The sequence below is a fragment of the Cryptotermes secundus genome, unplaced genomic scaffold (assembly GCF_002891405.2).
Source record: "Cryptotermes secundus unplaced genomic scaffold, Csec_1.0 scaffold459, whole genome shotgun sequence".
Classification (NCBI taxonomy): domain Eukaryota; kingdom Metazoa; phylum Arthropoda; class Insecta; order Blattodea; family Kalotermitidae; genus Cryptotermes; species Cryptotermes secundus.
This window is the reverse complement of record NW_019743154.1, coordinates 324,746-345,859: the sequence shown is the minus strand read 5'-3', so window position 1 is coordinate 345,859 and position 21,114 is coordinate 324,746. Positions and strand designations below refer to the sequence as shown.

At 37.5% G+C, this 21,114-nt stretch overlaps 2 protein-coding genes across 12 annotated transcripts in view; one reads left to right on the top strand and one right to left on the bottom strand.

The window, feature by feature from the left end:
• LOC111873873 (uncharacterized protein C3orf38 homolog) overlaps positions 1–11,399 on the top strand; it is a 14,183-nt gene extending 2,784 nt beyond the window's left edge. The window contains exons 1-4 of one of the 6 annotated variants that reach the window (XM_023868926.2): positions 386–579; positions 4,890–5,011; positions 6,582–6,766; positions 9,861–11,399. In XM_023868926.2, coding sequence (XP_023724694.1) covers positions 4,891–5,011; positions 6,582–6,766; positions 9,861–10,433 — 879 coding nt within the window. In that variant the 5' untranslated portion in view covers positions 386–579; position 4,890 and the 3' untranslated portion in view covers positions 10,434–11,399. The other 5 variants (XM_023868925.2, XM_023868924.2, XM_023868921.2 and 2 more) reach the window with 5 other exon arrangements.
• Positions 11,400–11,498: 99 nt separating this feature from the next.
• The window catches only part of LOC111873872 (GPI mannosyltransferase 2), a 74,571-nt gene continuing 64,955 nt past the window's right edge, over positions 11,499–21,114 (bottom strand). For all 6 annotated transcript variants that reach the window (XM_023868914.1, XM_023868918.1, XM_023868920.1 and 3 more), the window contains 4 exons: positions 18,801–18,917; positions 17,792–17,904; positions 14,724–14,848; positions 11,499–12,189 (listed from right to left, as the gene is read on the bottom strand). In XM_023868914.1, the coding sequence (XP_023724682.1) occupies positions 12,129–12,189; positions 14,724–14,848; positions 17,792–17,904; positions 18,801–18,917 (416 nt within the window). In that variant the 3' untranslated portion in view covers positions 11,499–12,128. The remainder of the gene's footprint in view (positions 12,190–14,723; positions 14,849–17,791; positions 17,905–18,800; positions 18,918–21,114) is intronic.

Genomic DNA, 21,114 nt, shown 5'->3' with positions numbered 1-21,114 from the left:
GATTCTTCTTCTTGCTAAATGCAGCTTTTGCCATGGCAATCCTGGATTTAATTTCACTAGTACACCTTCCATCATATGTTAACAAGCTACCCAAATATTTAAAACATTTCACATTCTCCAGTTGTTTTTTTGTTACTGGGGTTGGTTGTCTCGAAATTTTCATTACTTTTGTTTTCTCCACATTCATTTCCATGCCATAGCACCTTCCAATTTCAATTAGTCTATCAATCATGCCCTGTAGCACAGTTTCTTCCTTAGCCATTAACACAAGGTCATCTGCATATTTCACAGTTTGAATAATTTGCCCTCCTAATTTGAAGTCTCCGAGCCCATCCAGAGCTTCCTTGGTAAGGCATTCACTGTACAAGTTGAACAGAATTGGTGATAAACAGCATCCTTGTCGAACTCCTCTTCCAATCTGCACACTTCCTGTCTCCCCTCTGTCCAGTCGTACTCTTACACAGAGGAGCAATTCCTAGCGGTCCCAAGCGGACGACAAAGCGATCAGTGGAGCGAAGCATGGGTCGCTCAGGTTGTGAAGGCATTTGTTTGATTGAGCAGGATTAATTTTTGAACGATGTATGTGACAGATATTTTAAATGTCTCTGTATGTATTTTTGCACATACGCAATTATATTAAGAAGAGTTTATTTGTCGGCGTGAGGTATCAGACTTTGATAGTTTTCTAGAAAGAAATTCGATCATCTTGTGCGGTCTTGCGTGTATAAGTAATCATATTAAAACTGTGAATGTTGTAGTTTAAGGCATCCAAAGTTGTCCTGTACGAAGAAACCCGATTACAGTTGATTATTGAGCATTGCTAATAATAAAAATCTCATCGAGGAACTGTGTTGGGATTTAATTTATTTCAAATTCTCGTAAGATATTATTTAGGTACTATTTTTGTTGTTTCATGTTTGATTATAAGTGTCAAATTGGTCACAGTCATACAAAAGCACTGAATTAGTTATATTATTCTGCTCGTAAATCAGCATATAACCTAATAATATGAAGAGCACACTCCTTTGGGTTATAACGCAGTGTGGTTCGGTAGAAGTCCACTAACGCTTTGGACTTCCACCAACTATGGTGACACAATCCCAGAAGATCGCACTTTTCATAGTCACCGGTGTGAGAAACCCAAAGCCTACATAAGAATGGATTCGCTGAAGGATGACTGGGAAGTATGACAACAGCGAAGGCTGTTAGAACAAATATCGTCCTTGCAGGAAATTATATGCGTCCTGCAGAGTGAAAGATTTCAACACATGTATCTACCGGTAAACCATGAAGATGATAATAACTGGTGCCAAGTAGCAAGAGGAAAGTCAAGAAAAAGTAAAAAAGTGGCTCAGCATTCTTCAGTTTCAACGAGTAACAGATTTAACACACTCAATGAAGTTGCTGATGAGACTGAACAGAGGGAAGAATTAAGTCGCCCAAAGGTGAACGTAAAAATAAAAATAAACTGATATTCTATAGTGATAGTTATGGCCGATATATACCTATGTCACTCAGTAAAACTAATGTGGATATCTCAGTGTATGGTGAAGTGAGGCCTGGTGCTAAGGTGAAAGATGTACTGAAAATCTGTGTAAAAGAATGTGCACTATTGTATAACAACTTTAAAAAGTACACTTTGTGCGCTGACATCTATAAATATTGTGGTTCTCAATATACCAACTAGGCATGATTTAATAAAAGAATCAATAGTAAATAAGGAAAGCAAATTGGGACATGGACAACGTAGAAATGTAAAAGTACTAGACATAAGCACCATAAGCAGAGCCTGTCATACAAGGTATGGACAGCACCTAAACAAAATAGGCAAAGAGCATATATCTCAAGAAATAAGTAAAACAATAGGCAAAACAGAAAAAAATCACTTAAATGTAATTGCTTTAAGCGATTCAAACCAGGGAAACTAATAAAGGATAGTGGATCCATAAGGCTCCAGTCATTAAAAGTATGGAAACCAACTCAAGACAAAAGCTCAAAATAATACATAAAAATGCACAATATCTCAGAAATAAAACTGAACTATTCACAGCATTCCTTCAAAGTACCACCCCAGATATATTGGCAATTTCTGAACATGGTCTTAAAGATGACGAAATTACTCAGTGTATATTAGGATACTCTGTAGCCTCACACTTCAGCAGAAAAGACCAAAAAGTGGTGGGATAGCTATTTACAGTTCTAGGAACACACAACATAAACCTCTGAAATGGGTTACAGAAAAAAGTATAGAAAAAACTTTTGAGGTTACTGGTATAGAACTAACATGTGAAAAGAAAAAATAACAATCATTGCATTATATAGATCACTAAGTGGTGGAATAAACAAATTTTTTATTGTTAGATTTGAGGCGTTCACGGCGGTGACTATGAAGAAAGCAGTCTTCTGGGATTTGGCACCGTGTATATGTGGTGTTAACCGACGTTTCGGAGGAACGTATCGCCTCCATCTTCGGGGTAGAAGAAAAAATATATAAGAATCTGCAAGCACACTACTGCTTTCACTTGTATACTTGCCCTTCCCCCTTCACCCTCTCTGCTCTCACATAGCTGTGTATTTTTCCACAGTCTGCTTTTACCGGTTCTCACGGTCTCTTTGCTTGCAGATTCTTATATATTTTTTCTTGTACCCTGAAGATGGAGGCGATACGTTCCTCCGAAACGTCGGTTAACACCACATATACACGGTGCCAAATCCCAGAAGACTGCTTTCTTCAAATTTTTTATTCATCTAATAGATATTCTGGAGAAACTAATCCATAAAGACCAATACATCATTTTAGTAGGAGACTTAAACATAAACATCCAAGAACGTGGAAGTAGCCACAAAAAATTATTAGATGTTACAAAAGCTTATAATCTGACAATAAATACACCTACGCGATTAACTGAAAGTACGGCTACAATTATACCAAATCATAACTAATATACCGGCTAAATACTATCATACTGAAGTAATAAACAGCCTACTTTCAGATCATTTTGCACAATGTATAACTATTAATATGTATGTACCACAACAAACAAGATGTTACAAAGAGGTCAGCAATATATCAGAAGCCAATATAATAGGTCTATGCTCTTCAATACAAACTGAAACTTGGATGGAAGTGTCCAGGGAAAATGATGTAGAAAAAAAATGGGACTCTTTCTGTAGCATCTTTAACTATTATTTTAATATAGCCTGTCCCGAACTGAGGAGAAATACTACAAGTACTTCAAAACGCCCCTGGATAAAAAAATGCTATAATAGCAAGAACAAAACTAAGGGATTTGTACAACATTTATATGCAAAATTAATTTTCCTGGGGAGTAAAGCGCGGCCGGCGCGTAAGGCCGACAATCTTACCGCCATCTTTGAGCCGACTGTCTAGATAATGTGGGACCCTCAACGTCTCACAACCCTATGGGCCTTCATGGCCTGTTTCAGGGATAGCTTCACTTTATTTTACTTTTACTTATATGCAAAGTAAGACTAATCTCTTTCAGCATATCCTCTTTGTCAGTCTCCATCTTATTCAGCAGAAGTTCCAACATCTGCTGTGAATCCATGTTCTTTTCGCGTGTGTAAGTTCGTAACCATTTCTGACACCAAATGTAACGTGTTTTGTTACTGATGACATCGTTCAGATTGTTAACTGGTTTATTTAACAACCTACAGATCGTAACTACAATTATTTATAACTCTGTTGCGGGGTTTCACACTTTATAACCCTATTCGCAATAATCTCTTCACTCTGCGGGGTTTCACACTTTATAACCCTATTCGCAATAATCTGTTCACTCTATCTTCAGTAGTCTACACGTATTCACAGTACGGGAGCTATATAAGTGTCACTGTCTTACACACTCCCAATTATTACTGTTATCACGAACTATCACTGATTATCACACACGCGTCCCGTTCTTCTTTCCGCGACTACTGCTATACTCCAACTGTGTTGCTCCGGCTCACACACACTAACTCATTCACAGCTGACTAATTCTCGCTTACTGCTCAGCCGGCTTTTATTCCGTTCGCTGTTGCCTGTTGCCCGTGTCAACGGCGGGGTTGCGTGCCATGTCACAGTAGGAAGCGGTGTCACGGTGCGGGGGGGGGGAGTGGAGCGCTGACTCACCCGCCACGTCACCGTGGCCAGAGCTGCCACGTCACTGCTGGTGTGGGATGGGGTGTCCTCCATTGCGCAACATGTCACAATATCATAATATAATCCTGCAGAAATGAACTCCTTCCATCAGTACGTAACGCTCGGTGAACACCGTAAACACCTCCTCACCGCGGTGACGTAGCGGAAGAAAACTGTGTAAGGCAGAGGGCAAGAGAACGAAGAGAACAACACTGCTTAAGGCGTCAGTTGAAGGTAGCCGTCGATCCAAGAAGAAATAAGTAGGTGGCTATAAGATTGGCTGCGATAACCTGTGATAACGCGCGATGACTGTGAGGTAAGTCAGTGAAGACTTATTGTGTGACTTAGACGACTTAGACCACTTAGACTGTGTGTGCTGTAGTGCAGTTGTATTGGGAAAGACTTGTATATCCCCTGCGTTATAAATACGTGAAAACTACTGAAGACAGAGTGAATAGATTATTGAGCAGGGTTTATAAATTGGGTAAACTCGCAGCTGTGTTATAATTAATTGTAGTTACGATTTGTAGGTTGTTAAATAAACCAATTAACAATCCGAACGGCGTCTTCAGTGGCAAAACACGTTACAATATTAATGAAACATGAAGAATATTGAGGTTATGATTTTATTATACATAAGCTTCTGGTGGAATGGTTTTCACCAAAAATAACCGTCTCACCCAGGATATACCTTTTTCGTAACACACACAGTAGGTTAACGTACACTGTGTTTTTACTGTTGCAGAATGCTGAGCGACGAAGAGAAAAAATCCCTTAAAGGGATTCTAGTCCTGCTGTCGCATCAAGAACTTCAATCGTTGTCACAGACGGTGACAAATAATATGATTCTACCTCTTACCACAGAAGGTAAATTAATGTCTGAAGATACTGTTATGTGTAGGGGGTTAGGGGTGATGAAAATATGATTGGATTTGTTAGCACTTCGGTTATGTTTTCTCTCGTAATTACAATTAATACAGTGCTATGACCGATTTAACACATTTTACAGTTCACTGCTGCACATGCACTGGGAGTCTCAGTATCCACTATGAAGTCTTCTTGCCATTTCATCTTCAGTCACTCTGGAACCTTGGAACTAAAAATTCTTTTGGACCTACTCTTCCAGCTTATGACTGTCTTGTAACTATCTTGAACGAATTCTGTTCCGGTTACACAACATTTGTGCAGACTCCTGGTCCCCTTCCTTGCTTGGCCATGGCCTCGACTACATGCAACCAAGCCTGGAACTCATGTTCGGTGGTTTCAATTGCTGAGCGGGTTTCATTAAATGTTGCCTGTACCATAATGTGGGTTAAATCGTAGTCTCTGAGGTAATTGAATCTGATAATTTCAAGGTCTTCCCAGAGTTTCCTTGTCTGTGGTTCAAGGGACATCTCTGTAATTCTTCCTGTGCTTTTTCAATTTTGTCGATCAGTTCCTTATGTAGATTCTGTGTCTTGTGCTTAACATCCTCTAAACTCAAACCAGATGACATTAACTGTCAATTTCATTTCCTCTTGGCCAGATTTGGTTTCTTCAGTTATCTCCTTTAGCTTTATGTATGTCTTAGCTTGGCCGGGCTCCATCTTGACTTCCAACCTTGCCAGCTAATCTTTCATTTCCTATTCATCATCTTTCCTATTGGCGTTCATTTTGGATGGCATGGAGGGCTCAGCTCCATGAAGTTAGTTAATTTGGGACAGGTGTTTAGAAAATTGATTATAAAGATAAATAATAATGGTGATGTAGGGTAAAAGAAAAGTTGCCCATGCCAAATTTCCAAGCCATGAGGGCATGGAACCAGAGGTTTATGTTTAACCCTAGCACCAGGTGGAGGTAAGTGGTTAGCTTCACACACCCCGGAAAATAGTGGTGGCTGTGATGCAAGGCACCAGTCATCATTCCTATGGCCTGTCATTTTACTCCAACTGAGCTCTCCCAGTGCATAGTAATAGTTCGTATTTATGTATTATTGTGTGACCCATACAACTTCAAAGCTTGTTGCCATGTTGTCCACCACATTAGCACTACCGACTGTATGAGTTATTTATAGAAAAAACAAAGCCTAACCTTGGGTGCTTTTTGGATGGAAATTCTAAGATTGGCAGTACTAATGTGGTGTACAGCATGGGGATACATTTTAAAATTGCTTGGATAACCCACTGATATGAAAGTTTCCATAATTTGATATGCATGAAATGTGTAAATGGTGATTAATTAGATTGATTAGCAAAAGACACTTGATACTTATACTTATTGCATAATTGTGCAGTTTACAAAAATGTGTAGAATTTCTCTGAATTCTCATGGTTAATTTGGTATATTACTATTGTTAGATTGTTGGATTTGCAGCTGATATCGCAATGTTTGTTTTATATTGTGAAGATAACTTTGACATTTGGACAACAGAATTAAAATTAAATATGTTTCCTTACAGAAGCCATCGATGCTATTCTTCTGCATTCACCTACTCCCGAATCTCTGCTCCTACGAAAGAGAATATCAAAAAATATTCTCTTTCGGTATCTGCACAGTAAAAAGGTCCCCATAGTCCCAACCGATAAACGGACTATGATCAATAAGATTCTTCAGATGTGGGGCTGTACTGTGCATGATAATGAGGTAAGAACCTCTTTTTTAAAGTTTTATGAATACAGTGGACACAGCTGAATTGATAACAATAACCAGAGAATCAAGACTGCAGGTATTCAGCATTGTTTGTTGATGTCTAGTGGAAATCTGTACATAAAAAGTGGAAGTGAACAGAAAGAAAATGTTAAAATGAAGCAACATACAATACTTCGACTGTGAACTATTTCTTTGAGAAAGTCATCAATAAACATAATTTTTCCCCATTTTCTTAGCAAGTTGTTCTTTTATGCAGCATCAGGGGACCATCAACATGGGCATGTAAATACACAGACTTTGAAGTATACATTGTATGTTCATGCTCTCGTGGTTAAGTTGAATAGCCTGTTCTGAAATGTTATTTTTTTCTTGGACATATCTAGCATAGTTCACTTTATTTATCTTTCAGACATATTTGATATAAAATTTTTCCCGTTCCCAGAGGTTTCTGATGATTGAGTGTGGTGTGTCAGGAATTCCTGAGGGAGTGGTGGTGCAGCACAGTTTTGCAGTTTTTGGCTGCCATTCTTTCCATATGTGTTAGGAACTCCATGAACAGAGCACAGTTTATACATGCACTACTGTTATGACTGTACATACTTGACAGACACTTCACATGCTTGAAGCATTGGCTTCTTTAACTCTCCAGTTACCAGCAATGGCATCTTTTCAGATCCATCCAGATTCGCATATACAAGCACAGTAATTCTGTATTTAATCGTTGTGCACCCTGACAGCTTTAATCTTTGAGCATGTGTTTTGTCTGAGAATAAGCTGAAAAATAACCCACACTGATCTGTATTAAATATATCCTGTGGATGATGTTCACTCAGAAGTGATGGAGTCAGTTTTCTTCGGGCACCTACTTCCTCTTCAATTGAACTTTTTAATACCCTGCTCGTGGTTCTCTAGCAAAGCCTTTCACATTTTCTGAATCAGCCAAGGGATCCAATCAAAGGTGTGAATTCAGTGTTTAGCTTTAAGGCTGTTTTTCAGCCTTTGTTTCAATATTGGACCTTTAATTGGTATATAATGCTTATTTCTGCCAAAAGTAATGATTTAATCATCTTGTGTTTAGAAATGTTTAATTTGTTTCTGTTTAACTTAGCAGTTAGCCATCACTGAATATATTTTTCTTGTTTGCCATTATTTAATGACAACTCTTGTATGCTAAGTTGTCACTCATGGTTGAGCATCCATCTTTCTGATATCTCCAGTTTTTTAGAAACTGGTAACTCTTCACATTTTATGTATGTTTTTTTTAGCCATGCATACTGCTAGACATAATACACAAGTAAGTACTTTGATGTAACCTCATGAAATTTGACACACATCCACTTTACATAACCTTGCACATAGAGACCATATTCTACCAGTTAGATATCGCCACTAACTCTGCCAAATTGTGTCTCTCACCGGGCACTACTGAGTGCTGCTAAGCATTGTGACATGTTTGTTTGTCTTCTTTGTTTCTCATTTGTGTCTGTATACATATTGTCGCGTATCGGGCGTATACNACCAGTTAGATATCGCCACTAACTCTGCCAAATTGTGTCTCTCACCAGGCACTACTGAGTGCTGCTAAGCATTGTGACATGTTTGTTTCTCATTTGTGTCTGTATACATATTGTCGCGTATCGGGCGTATACCGCAACAAATAACTTCACGATGTATTTGATGTAGCGAATTTTATTTCACATCCGCCCTCACAATCACCCAAATTACAGATTTACGATTACTGCTATCTGCAGTATCACAATTAGTACACTCCAAATGCCACAATACAACTGACTGGCTGCTGGCTAACTCGGAACTAACTCGGAGGTAACTCGAGGACTGACTGACTGTCTCAGTACAACTCGGCGACTGTCACAATACAAGTCGACTCGGCGACTGTTATGTTACAACTCGGTGGCTGTCACAANATTTTATGTATGTTTTTTTTAGCCATGCATACTGCTAGACATAATACACAAGTAAGTACTTTGATGTAACCTCATGAAATTTGACACACATCCACTTTACATAACCTTGCACACAGAGACCATATTCTACCAGTTAGATATCGCCACTAACTCTGCCAAATTGTGTCTCTCACCAGGCACTACTGAGTGCTGCTAAGCATTGTGACATGTTTGTTTCTCATTTGTGTCTGTATACATATAATGTAATCTGATGGAACTTGTTAAATTGGTAAAATGATATGTCTCTCTAAAAATTTCTCTTCATAGGCGCTATATATCTTTATGTGAGAAACGTTTTAAATGAGATATAAATACATTCTTACGGTATTACTTTTGGGACTCATTTTCCTTTTTTAATAAGAACTTGTTTCAGATGGGATGATTGTAAGTGGATCCACTGTATGTCTTTTATAATTTTGTGCACAGCAGATGTTTGTGTGTTTACTTTCCTATCATTTATTGTATCCAAAAGTGCACAAAAAATTCAAACTCACTCATGTGGAAGGGCACAAAATTATAAAAGACATATATTTTATAATTTTGTGCACAGCAAATGTTTGTGTGTTTACTTTCCAATCATTTATTGTATCCAAAGGACACTATGTGGATATGATAGTAGCGCTATCTACAGAACTCTCCAGCTATATCTCTCCACACACACTTGTTGAAATGTATTATTAATCAAAATATGCTGTATTGTTCTTTGTATTCAGATATTTATTTACCTCATTTTCTCTGGTAATTTTAGATTGTTTAATATTTTTTAATGTAATAAGTGCCCTTCCACATGAGTGAGTTTGAATTTTTTGTGCACTCAGAATTATAAATCCCCCCCGATTATTTGTTAATCACAATCCAAAGAACTCTGCTGGATATATTATAAACACTTTTCTTCTTCAATTCATTGATCAAAGTAGGGCTCCAGCTGTGGATGATGCCAGTTTTTATCAGAATGGACCAGGCATCATGTCATTTACTTGTGAACCTGTGCTAGAGTGCATTTTCTTCCTGATTGGCTGTGTATGTGGAAGCAGGCATGCCACAAGTCTCAGCACCGATAATGATGTTGTACCTTTTTTCTGTGTATTACGCTGTATTTCATAATGACTTTTTTAATTTTTCAGTCAACACCAGTACCAGTGCCTGAGCAGGAGTCCGAACCAAAATCTGACATGAAAGTGTGTGAGGTTGATGAGCTGGCTCGTCAATTTACACATTGGTTTTATTCAATGCTGAACCAGCATGATGTGTACCATCAGGACACACAGCTAGGAGTTGAGCATTTCTGGAAAGACTGTAATATGCAGTTGGTTTTAAATTCCGAAATGGGTTGTTCTAAAACTGAAGTGCAAAGAAGTGCAGCTGATGTTGTGCAACTAATCTGTGCTACTAGAACCCAGCATAACTTATATTTCAATCCAAATTTGTCACATGAAGGTGTCCAAGGGAAGACTGAACATCATGGTTTAGTGATGGTTCTGGCATGTGGCACACTCCATCAGCAGGACAGATGTGTTGGAATATTTGAACAGTTGTTTGGTCTTATAAGGGATCCCTTGGCTTGTAACAACTGGAAAATTAAATATACAGAACTAAACCTGACAAGTAATAGTGCTGTTACCAGTTTACCTACTCTGGCTGAAGGAAGTCTTTTAAAGAGTATACCATCTGTGCCTAATTCCATTCAGTCAGCGTAGCATTAATACTTAAAACTCTGATATGTTGTTTACATGAATTGTTCTGTAATGTTATAGAAACTTGATGATGCTAACACTAGGAACTCTAATAAATTTATAGTATCATAGATGATTTCGTAGGCAGAGCCATGACTGATTTCCAGATGATTTTCCATTAGATCAATAGTCACTTGCCTCTCTAACAGACATGAAGCATGAAGACTCTGATACTTTGTTTACATGAATTCTTGTGTAATGTCATAGAAATTTTACTTTCCTTTGCCAAATTTATAGTATCATTTAGTTCCACTTCAAATGCATGCATGAAACATGGTCCTGCACACTTCTCTGAACTATAGATGTTCTCAGTTCCACACTGTACATTACAGATATGTTATCTCCATAGGAAAATGAGTATTATGCACCAGCAGTCAGGGGGAACACAAAATTCCCTTTAGGGCTTTATATGGGCCTTCTTTCAGCAAGACAGGAGGAGAATGACCACTAATCATGCACCAGTTTCAAACAAAACTTTAACTTTAATCACAATCCAATCACCACTTAATTACAATTTTCTAGACCCACCTCCAGCTATTGCCAAGGTCAAGAAAATGTGGATCTATACATCCACTCCCCCATACACTTTCATGGCATAGTGCTTAATTAGTTAAGCACAGGGACAACTTTCCCCCCCCCCCCCCCTAGACACTATCAGTCCTCTATAGGCTGATTTTCTAGAGTAACAAGGATTACAATCTCTTTATACTGATATTGGAAGAGCGACACTTTTTTGTGTCTGGTGAGTCCAGAGGTTAGTTACTGACTTCCTTGTTCTTTAAAATGCTACCATGACATAATTAGCAGCTAGCTCTAGTTCTGATTGGCTCTTAATCCTCAGAAAATCCCCAGGATGAGAGCACCAGCCAGTCAAACAAATATTAATGCTGCATTATATCACCTAAACCTTCCAGAATATTATGCTCGTATATTGCATCGTGGCTACTGGACAGAGAAGACACTGATCATCCTAAACTTTCCTAGTGAATTTAATAGGCTCAGCAAAGGGTTTATAAGAATTCCACAATACAAGTTTGTGAACTTTCATGCTGCCAGTGTAATGCAGCTGTTTATTAATTACATCTACTAGTACATGTTAATGTTGCATACTTTTAATGGGTGTGAGTGACAAGAACTGGCATAGAACCAACTATGATGTGATTTAATTTGTTTCAGGATACACCTAGTCACATGTACATGATGCTTTGTACCTTCTAACCTACTCATAAGTCATTTGTTCTGATCAGTAGGTGAGATGGTTATGAAGCTTTCTTGGCTTATAAACATTGTTATTAAAATCTCTATGTAAATATTAAAGTTATTTTGAACAACACAAATGGATTTATAACCTGGTTGTGTAAATAAAAAATTAAATGTCAATGAAACAACATTTTGATCTCTTAAGCCCTTGTTCACTGCTCTTCAGCATATATCTTTGCTCAGTGTAAAGTCATTTTTAAAATAATGAAGTATGTACTGCAATATGCATGATTTAGCTAGAGTACTTACATCATTTCTCCTAGTAAATAGGAATTAAGTGTTTGTATTTGATACATCTAAAAGGTAAGGATGAAACATGCAGGAACTCTAATGTACAGTTTCTCGAGTCCACACTGCTGACAGATTTCACTGAGTAGGAAGATTAAATTTGTAGTCCATTCATGGGCTACAGAGATTATTAGTCGAACCACTTGCTTCTTCAGGTATTGCCTGTGAATATCTGAAACAGGATTACAAATAATTTACCAACAGATTAATTATTTCACAGTTATCTAAAAAAAAACTGGCATGTAAGACAGCCCCTGAATTTTCAATTAATTTAAGTTCGAACCTATGTTTGCCAGGTAAGATAACTATAAAATTGTTGCTTTTAAACTAAAATTAATTCAAATCCTGCAAAATTATTGTCGTGAACCTTTGATATAAGAAGTTCGTAAGTACACCATGAGATACACTAATATCGACCGTAATTTCCGAGAAATTTTTATATTCTATCTCAACACCAGGTTGTTCCTTTCCATAAAATGAGTAGAGCATGATGCAGTTCCCTTGAGTCATTTGCTCAAACCTTAGCTTGATTTAGCTCACATGAGTGCAAAAATACATACTGCATTTCCTGTTACCATGCGCCTATTCTAAGGATTTCCAGTAAACATATCTGCTATATGTTCCTCAAGCTCTGACCACTGGGTGATGCATCTCCTATCTGTACATACGAGGGTTGGAACTTTAATAGTGGCAACTATTTATTTACAACTGATACAATATAGATGCATGTTTCGAAGTTTTACTGCCCTTCAATGTAGTCACCAGCATTGTGTACAACCCGTTGCCAGCGATGTGGAAGTCGTAGGATACCTTTAGCAGCGTCTGTTGTGTTGACAGTTCAAATGGAGTGGTCTGCTGCCTGAAAAATCTCTGGAACAGTTCTGAAGCGAATGCCACGAAGTGGTTCCTTCATCTTAGGAATGAAGTCGAAGTCACAAGGGCTAAAGTCCGGGGAGTATGGTGGATGGTACAGCACTTCCCAGCCCCATCGATCAAACAAATCAGCCACAGCCTCCTATTTCTGCATTTTCTGTCAAATCATGCGGATCCCATCGTGATGCAATTTTTCTCATGCCCACGCATTCCTTCAGAATGTGAAGCACAGTCATATGCGCTAATCCTGTCTCTCAGGCTAGCTCACGAATCGTATGGCGTCGATCACTCTCCAGTAACACAAAAGAGCATACACTTCTTCTTCACTGACACTAGGACGACCTGGCTGACACATGTCTGCCACATTTTGGTGTCTGTCGTTGAAGGCTTTTACCCACTTTGCCACTGTTCTGTAAGGCAATGCGGATTCCCCGCAAGCCTCTTGAAGACCTTGATGACACCGTCGTACTGTACGGCCTCTGGCACATTTAATCTTTATCCAACTCCGTTGTTCCTGTTTCAAAAACACTGTGACAACACTACATTAAGACAGCCAGCTAACACGAGGCTCTGTTCTTGTCACTGCACATGTGTGTGATATGGGAAGGGAGAGTCCATTTGCTTTGAGATAAAGTAGATATGTAACTAACGTGTGGTATAAGCGACATTATTTGGTTCCGTTGCATGGCGTCTCTACAACAGTGTTGCCACTATTAAAGTTACATTCCTCGTATATATTTAGACATACTCTTTAATGAATCTTCATTCTTAGTCCAGTCTTGTGAGATCTTTTATGTTACATCAAATTCCCAGGTAGTAGCACAGTTATTGAATGGTGTGGCAAATTCAAATACTTCAGCTTTAAACAAACTTCATATTCCTTTTCATAGCAGGTTGGTGATGATGGTAATGCTGCTAGCCTTCAGAAATGATAACCCAGTATAGAAGAACAATGGCAGCTGTGTCACAGCTCAGGTGGTTTCTCACTGGCTTCCCAGTGCAGTGGCCTAAGTCTGGTCATGGGAATTTGTACTGGACTGGGTTTTTTCAGAGTACTTTTAGTCTCCCCTGCTACTTCTCATTCCAACACCTGCTCCACGTTTTATAATCACCTTGTGATACATGCTGTGTAGTTTTGATACTGGCACTGTTGTTAAATAGCCAAGTAAAAAAAAAAAAGAGTGCTGACCTGAGACTGGGGCTTGTTATGAACAATCACAGAACATCATTTATCCTATTAACACCCATACAGGTAGTTGTCTGGTTTGCCACTTGGCTCTGGTGTTTGTATACATTACACCAGCTGTTGTAAGTGGCAAGTGGTGTTGAGTTGATCCTGATGACTTTGCAGCTATGGTAACTGTAGTCATTTATTCCCATTACACTTTATTTCATTAGTCTCTTTGTTAATTATATATACCAAACATGAGCTTCAGTTATAAACAATTATTGTGGGAGTTAACTGATGCCTAGCAATTGTTAAACATCAAATATCATTTAAAGATTTAAGGTTCATATTTTATGCACTCTGCACAAGATGACCCTTAGTTTTGGGGTACTCTTTTTAAGCTTAAAGGGCCATCTTAATATGCTAGCATGTATAGTAGTATCACATCACATTTACTATGGTTCTTTTGGGTATTAGAAAATACAGTATGGTCTGGAAGTATTTATATGATGCCTATTTAAATGCTTTGGTCATTAAAGTGAGATGAGCAACAGCTTGACAATACAGATTTCAATTAGCGGAATGTTGCTAAGGAAATTAGGCTAAAAGTAGCATTTCCCTGTTATACATATCATAATGGTGAAAGATGTTTACAGTATACTTACCCTGTATGATGAACATTTTCATAATGTGGCATTTCATGTTCATCTTCTGGAGTGACAGTGACTGCTGGTGTTCGACGTCGGAATTTCAGGGCTGCTTTAATTGTTGATCGCCGCTTCAGTACAAGCTGTACATGCAAAGGGTTATAGTGTAAGATATTTAAAATAAAGTACAAAATGACTGCTTTGAATCTGTAGTTCTGAAAGCAGTGTCTATGAAGTGTACTGTCTTCTCAAAATGAGATACTATGTAGTTTGATAGATGTTCAACATTCTTCCAAAATGGTAACCTGAACTACTGAATTACATGGCATCACATCATTTGAAACTATGTGGATCTTTACAAAATTCCAATATAAACTCCATATGAATATCATGTGGTAAAATTAACATACAACTGTCAGGCTGTACAGGACCTTGATAGTAAAATTGGGGACAAAACTGCTGCATTACTAATATGCAGTTTATACATAAAAAATTCTGCAAAGATAACTGGTTGCACAGGGGCCCTATCATCAAGGTCCAGAAAATTGTGTGAATAAAATAACACTGATGCAGACATATCTGTGACTTGAAGGTAAGTAACTTAAGCTATCCCTGTACCAGGCCATGAAGGCCCATAGGGTTGTGAGATGTGAGGGTCCCACATTATCTAGATAATCAGCTCATAGATGGCAGTAAGGTTGTCAGCCTTAAGCGCCGGCTGCACTTTACTCCCCAGGAAAATTATTTAATTAATTCCTGGTACTCATTTCTGTTAGAGGCTGAGTCGACCCCAGGGCCATAGAGAGGCTGGAAGACTTAGGTCAATTGAAAAAAAATCCAATGACCTCATCAAGACTTGAACTCACGACCTTCCGGCTTGTAGCACAGTGCCTCAACCAACTATGCTACCAAGTGCCCCCATGACTTGAAGGTTCAAATATGTTTATGAAATGTTAATATATGAACCTTGTGATTTGAAGGTTCAAATATTAACATTTCATAAACAGGATCCTATAGTACTACAATTTAAAAATCAACTTTACTGTTGTCACTAACATAACATTCCTTTCAAAGTAAGTTTTTTTTTACAAGAAACACTTTTTCACATCATTCAAAACCTAGCCCTAATCTGTTATGCAATACTGAAGTGCAAGGTTGTATATAGTTTCTGATTTTGCATTCCACTTTTTTGCCGATTGGCCATACAACAAAATTTCTGCCGCATCACACATTTAGGACAACCACCCACCAAACTCAAGATTGCTCAAGATCATTCAAGATCAACCATAAGGCAAACATGTGCATAGCAACAGTTAGTTAACACCCATAACCTGGAATTAATCTGAGACAACCACATAATAAATGCTGAAAAGCATTACAGTGAGCAGCAGATTCCTTTATCACGACAACCTGTACATCTGATAATGACCAGTTAGGCCAAAACTTGTAGTGACAATAGAGAGAAAATGATAGAATATCAACCGACGTTGCACACAGATGGCATAAAAGCAAAATATGAAGTCATTTCTACACAGTGCAATGGGATACTGCAATGAAATAGTATGAATGTACTTTGTTAAACTGAAAATACCGAAGCAATATGAGCACAATACCAACTAAATTCACTATACCAGAGACATGTTTGATTTGTTAAAGTTGTTCCCAAATATTTTAACTGTGTCACATTTCCAAGACTCTGTTAGCTATCTTTATGTCATGATTTTGCCTTTCATTCTGGTGATGAGACAGCAACATATACTTAGTGTTCTCTGTGTTTACTTCTAGACCAACTTCCTTACTAGCTCCAATTAAAGTTTATGCGTTTCTCTTTATGGAATTTATATTTTCACCCAGTAGATTCACATCATCAGCATAGACCAACAGCTGATTTGTCCCGTTTAATTTCAGTCCCACCTAGTTTTACTGGATATTCCCAGCAAGTTGTCACTACAATCAGTTATAACATACTAAATGTTGCTGTAACTACACCACATAAAATAAAGTCTATGGCATCTGCTTGCCTTCTTGTCAACTGCAAGCTGCTGTCTCTGCTGCTCATTCTGCTGTGTATTGCCTGTGTGTGTCTTCTAGTCAGTTCTGACCTCACCTCATAGCTTCGGGATAGAACCGCCTAGTCATCACTCTGTTTTACCGTTCTGTTACTGTGTTTTTGTTAACTTCATTGTACCAGAAACCACTGTAATTCCCGTGGTAACCAATTCTGCTTACTGAATCGCTGTCACAGAGATACATGTTCGGTGTTATGCATTGGAATTGGAATGCGTTTAGTCAACTGTTACCTATCAATGGCCGTCTTTTCTGACTCCATTACTCCAGCTTTCAGGCATCACGTCACAATATATACAGAGGAATATTTTTATTCGCTTGACAAGTTAAATGGTGCGCTGCTGCCACGAGGCGCATGCAAATTTTGCCGATGATCAGCATGCCTGATGGCCAATAACCTTTGGAATGGAGTAGTTATGATTCACAGATAATACAAGGTGTTGGAAATGCTGTCCTCTCTACATGTACTAAGCTTATTCACCAAATTATGAATTGTTTTTCTGTTGGGAACTCTTTCATCATGAAATTTATGTCAAAATTTTTGCTGATACTTTCCAGCAGATCCATATTTCACATAGGTGTCATACAGAAATACACGCAGCTCTAAAGTACACAGCACCATGACTCACCACACTGCTCACTAACTGTAACTGAGAACAAAATGGCTAATGGAGCTGATAACTGCTGCCTGCTGCTGACATTTCACAAACAAACTCTCACAGATGAACTGCACTGCTTGCCATGAAAAACAATGCCATCAAGCAGTCTACAAGTTAATTACTTCCCTTCTTTCTAAATGTTATCAGCTGATTCATTCGCAAAATTTGTAGGTGCCTCATGGCAAGCAGCGCACCAGTCGCCATGAACTCGCCAAGTTACTAAAAATATTCCCTGTACAATAAAACAGAATACTAATGCAAAATCAGATGAATTTCTAATAATGTACATGCCAAACAGTACAATGAAATCTCCGTATGTGAACTACAACACAACAAAGTAAAGGATTAATTTTACTGTACGTGAGTTATTGTTTCCGTTGTTTCAGTAGCTGGTGTGTCATGAAATGGCTGCAATTCCATTGGCACATCTCGATTCCCTTCTTTCTGTTTTAAAGCTGCTATTTCTTTGTCAGCTACAAAGAAAGAAAACATTTAAATAATATAACTTAAATGTAGACAGTAGAACTATTAATTCTAATTGCTAGGGACAAAAAAATATGAACTTAGAATTACAGTTTTAACTGTGGAATTATCTGCTAAGAATGACCTCAGCATTATACTGAACTGGCAACATGCACTAAACACATATTAGTTTCAAATCTGAGGATAACAGCTTTTAATATAATAATTTTATTTCAATTAGAATTACAGATTTGTCTTCAACACTGAAGCATAACTGCCAAAATTTAATATCACTGACAGTGTTCCACCACTGTTTATAAAAATATGAGTTAGTTTTTCTTCTTTTATAAGAAACTGTATATCTAAGAAACAAACTCTTGCATTGTGACCATAATGTTTACAGGGGTCATATTCTGCATTGGATGTGAACTGGCTGCTGCTTCTCATCCTCTTATCTCCTCTCTCTTTGTGCTCACTTAATTCATGCTCAGTACCAAGAGATGTGGTTGTGGTGGAGGAGGAGAAAATGATGTGCATGTTCCTTAACCTTTAAATATTTGTCACTGTGCAGTGATGGCGAATTTGCCCACTTAATTAGGAAATCCAAAATCCCAAGTGTATTATTCTATCCTAGATTTTCCTGTAAGAGTGAGCGTGTCTGTTCTTGTATCCATTTCACCACCATTTTGTCACAACATAACAAGCCAAATCACATGACCATGAACTGAAGTGTGTATGTTCGCTAAAACTGAAGAACCTGGTCTTCTTGAAGACTTCTCATAGCCATCATAAAATTAATTATATAAACCTTAGCCTGTAACTCTAGCAAAAAAAAAAAAAAAAAATCTGTCACTTTATTTACATTATTGAACAAGGAGATTAATGATATCACATAACAAACACATACTTAGGTGATATTCATCATAGTCTGCAAGTGGATCTATCCCAAAGAAAAGTGCAATTTGATCTGGATACCGCTCATCAAGAAACAGAATCACAAGTCCAATTGTAAAACATGCTATACCTGAAAGTGAAAAAAATTATATTTGAATTACATGTATGTTGTAAAAAATACTACAGGCTTATAATCAGCACAGAGTTTCATACAAAACCATTAATTTCAGTACTTTTAAAAATGACAGCAGAATGTTTCAGCCTGTGATGGCTGTCATCATCATGTGACCAACACTTCAAAGGAAATGCTAAACATGTATTATGTGCATGTGTTGTCCTGTAAGGGTTAAAACACTAGTATTTAAAACATGTTGTTTAAAATAGTAACATTTTACGATTAATTGGAATCTTGCTGTGAATCTCGGTGACTTCTTGTTCCTTTACAGTAGGTCATCTGGTGGAATGAAATTCTAATTTTACTTGTAAGTTATAGAGTGAAAAGGCTGAGGACAATGCCTATCATAAAAATGGTAACAAAAATTTAGAACACTACTGCCACTATCTTTCCATCTCTCAGAATGACTCTACATAGAGATAGAATATGGAAGAGAACTAAGTGATGATAGATAAGTGAAATATATATAGAAATATTGTTTACAGAAATATACAAGAATTACAAAACTGAAATACAGAACTGAAGTAGAAGTGGAGTGCAAAATATTTTCAGAAATATTTTGAAAATCTAGTTATTCATCAGATCTAATATTTTTATGGCAGTGACAATTTAGATTGTGATCTTCCCCTGAAATGTTGGCAACCACCTACTTGACTACTGACTACATAGTGTCACAGCCCAGAAGGTTTATCTAAGAGGTTATTACATGACTCCAGATCAAAGAAAGATGTAAGTAGAAAAGTAAAAGTAAGTGAAGGTATTCCTGTAACAGGCCTTGGAGGCCCATAGGGTTGAGCTGTTGAAGTTTCCACATTTTCTAGACAATCGGCTCATAGATGGCGGCAAGGTTGTCACAGCCCTATATGCTGGCCGCCCTTTACCCCCAAGAACATTCCAAGAATATTCCTGGTACTCATTTCTGTTAGAGGCTGAGTCAGCCCCAGGGCCATAGTGCGGTTGGAAGGATTAGGTCAAGTGAAAAAAATTCAATGACCTCATTGGGCTTCAATCTGTGACCTTCCGGCTTGTAGCATAATGCCTCAACCAACTATGCTACTGCGTGCCCCGATCAAAGAAACAGGTTCTTTACACTATTTTTTTCAGGAATTCACCACACATCTTGATGTGAATGGCATCTATTAAATGACATTCTAAAAATTCTGAAATTCTTTGGGGGAAAAAATTAAATTTAATAAGTTAAGATGGTTATATTTATATATAAACTTAATTTTATCTGATATAAAGAGCATCAACTACAAGAGTTATTTATTCACTATTAACTGCTTTCTCTGAAGTACCTGAGAAAGTTATGCACAATAGGTTAAGTCATTATTTACAGATTAATAATATACTAGTCCCAGAACAGTTCTTTCAGGAAAGAAATATTCACTTGCAATGCAGCCTTTAAACTAATAGAGAGTGTATTGAAATCTATTAATCACAAAATGATTGTTGGTGGAATATTCTGTGATTTGGCAAAACTTGACCATGTAAATCCCAAAATGTTATTAACTAAATTACTTTTTCTTTTTTTTTTGATTCAAGGAGCAACAGAGAGCTGGTCCAGATCATACTTAACAGACAGAAAACAAAAGATTGAAATAAAATCATCAAATTCAACCCAAAGTACCTCCTCATACTGGGGAAGAATAGAGCATGGAGTAAGATTGAGATTTTCGCAGTGGTGACTCTGAAGAGTGCCATCTTCTGAGATGTGGCGCCGTGTAGATCTTGTGTGAAGATCTACAGGGCGCCACATCCTCAGGGATCCATTTTAGGGCCTTTGCTTTTCATATCTATATAAATGACCTTCCTCCTACACTAAACTTCTCATCAATATCCATAATATATTCTAATGACATTAGTGTCATAATTTCTAGTAAAAATTTAGGTGATTTTTGCACACATCAAATAAAGTTCTCTCTCAAATGAATAAATCGTTTTCTGCAAACAAGCTGTCCCTGAATACAGATTAAAAGAGATGTAAAAAAAATGAAAATAAAAGACTCACCACATTATCCATTAAAAATTGGATATAATGATAAATATACAGAAGAAATAGTAACCACAAAATTCCTTGGCTTACAAATTAATAACCATATAATATATAATATAACCAGCATGTTATGAAGTTACATCTATGTTGTATATC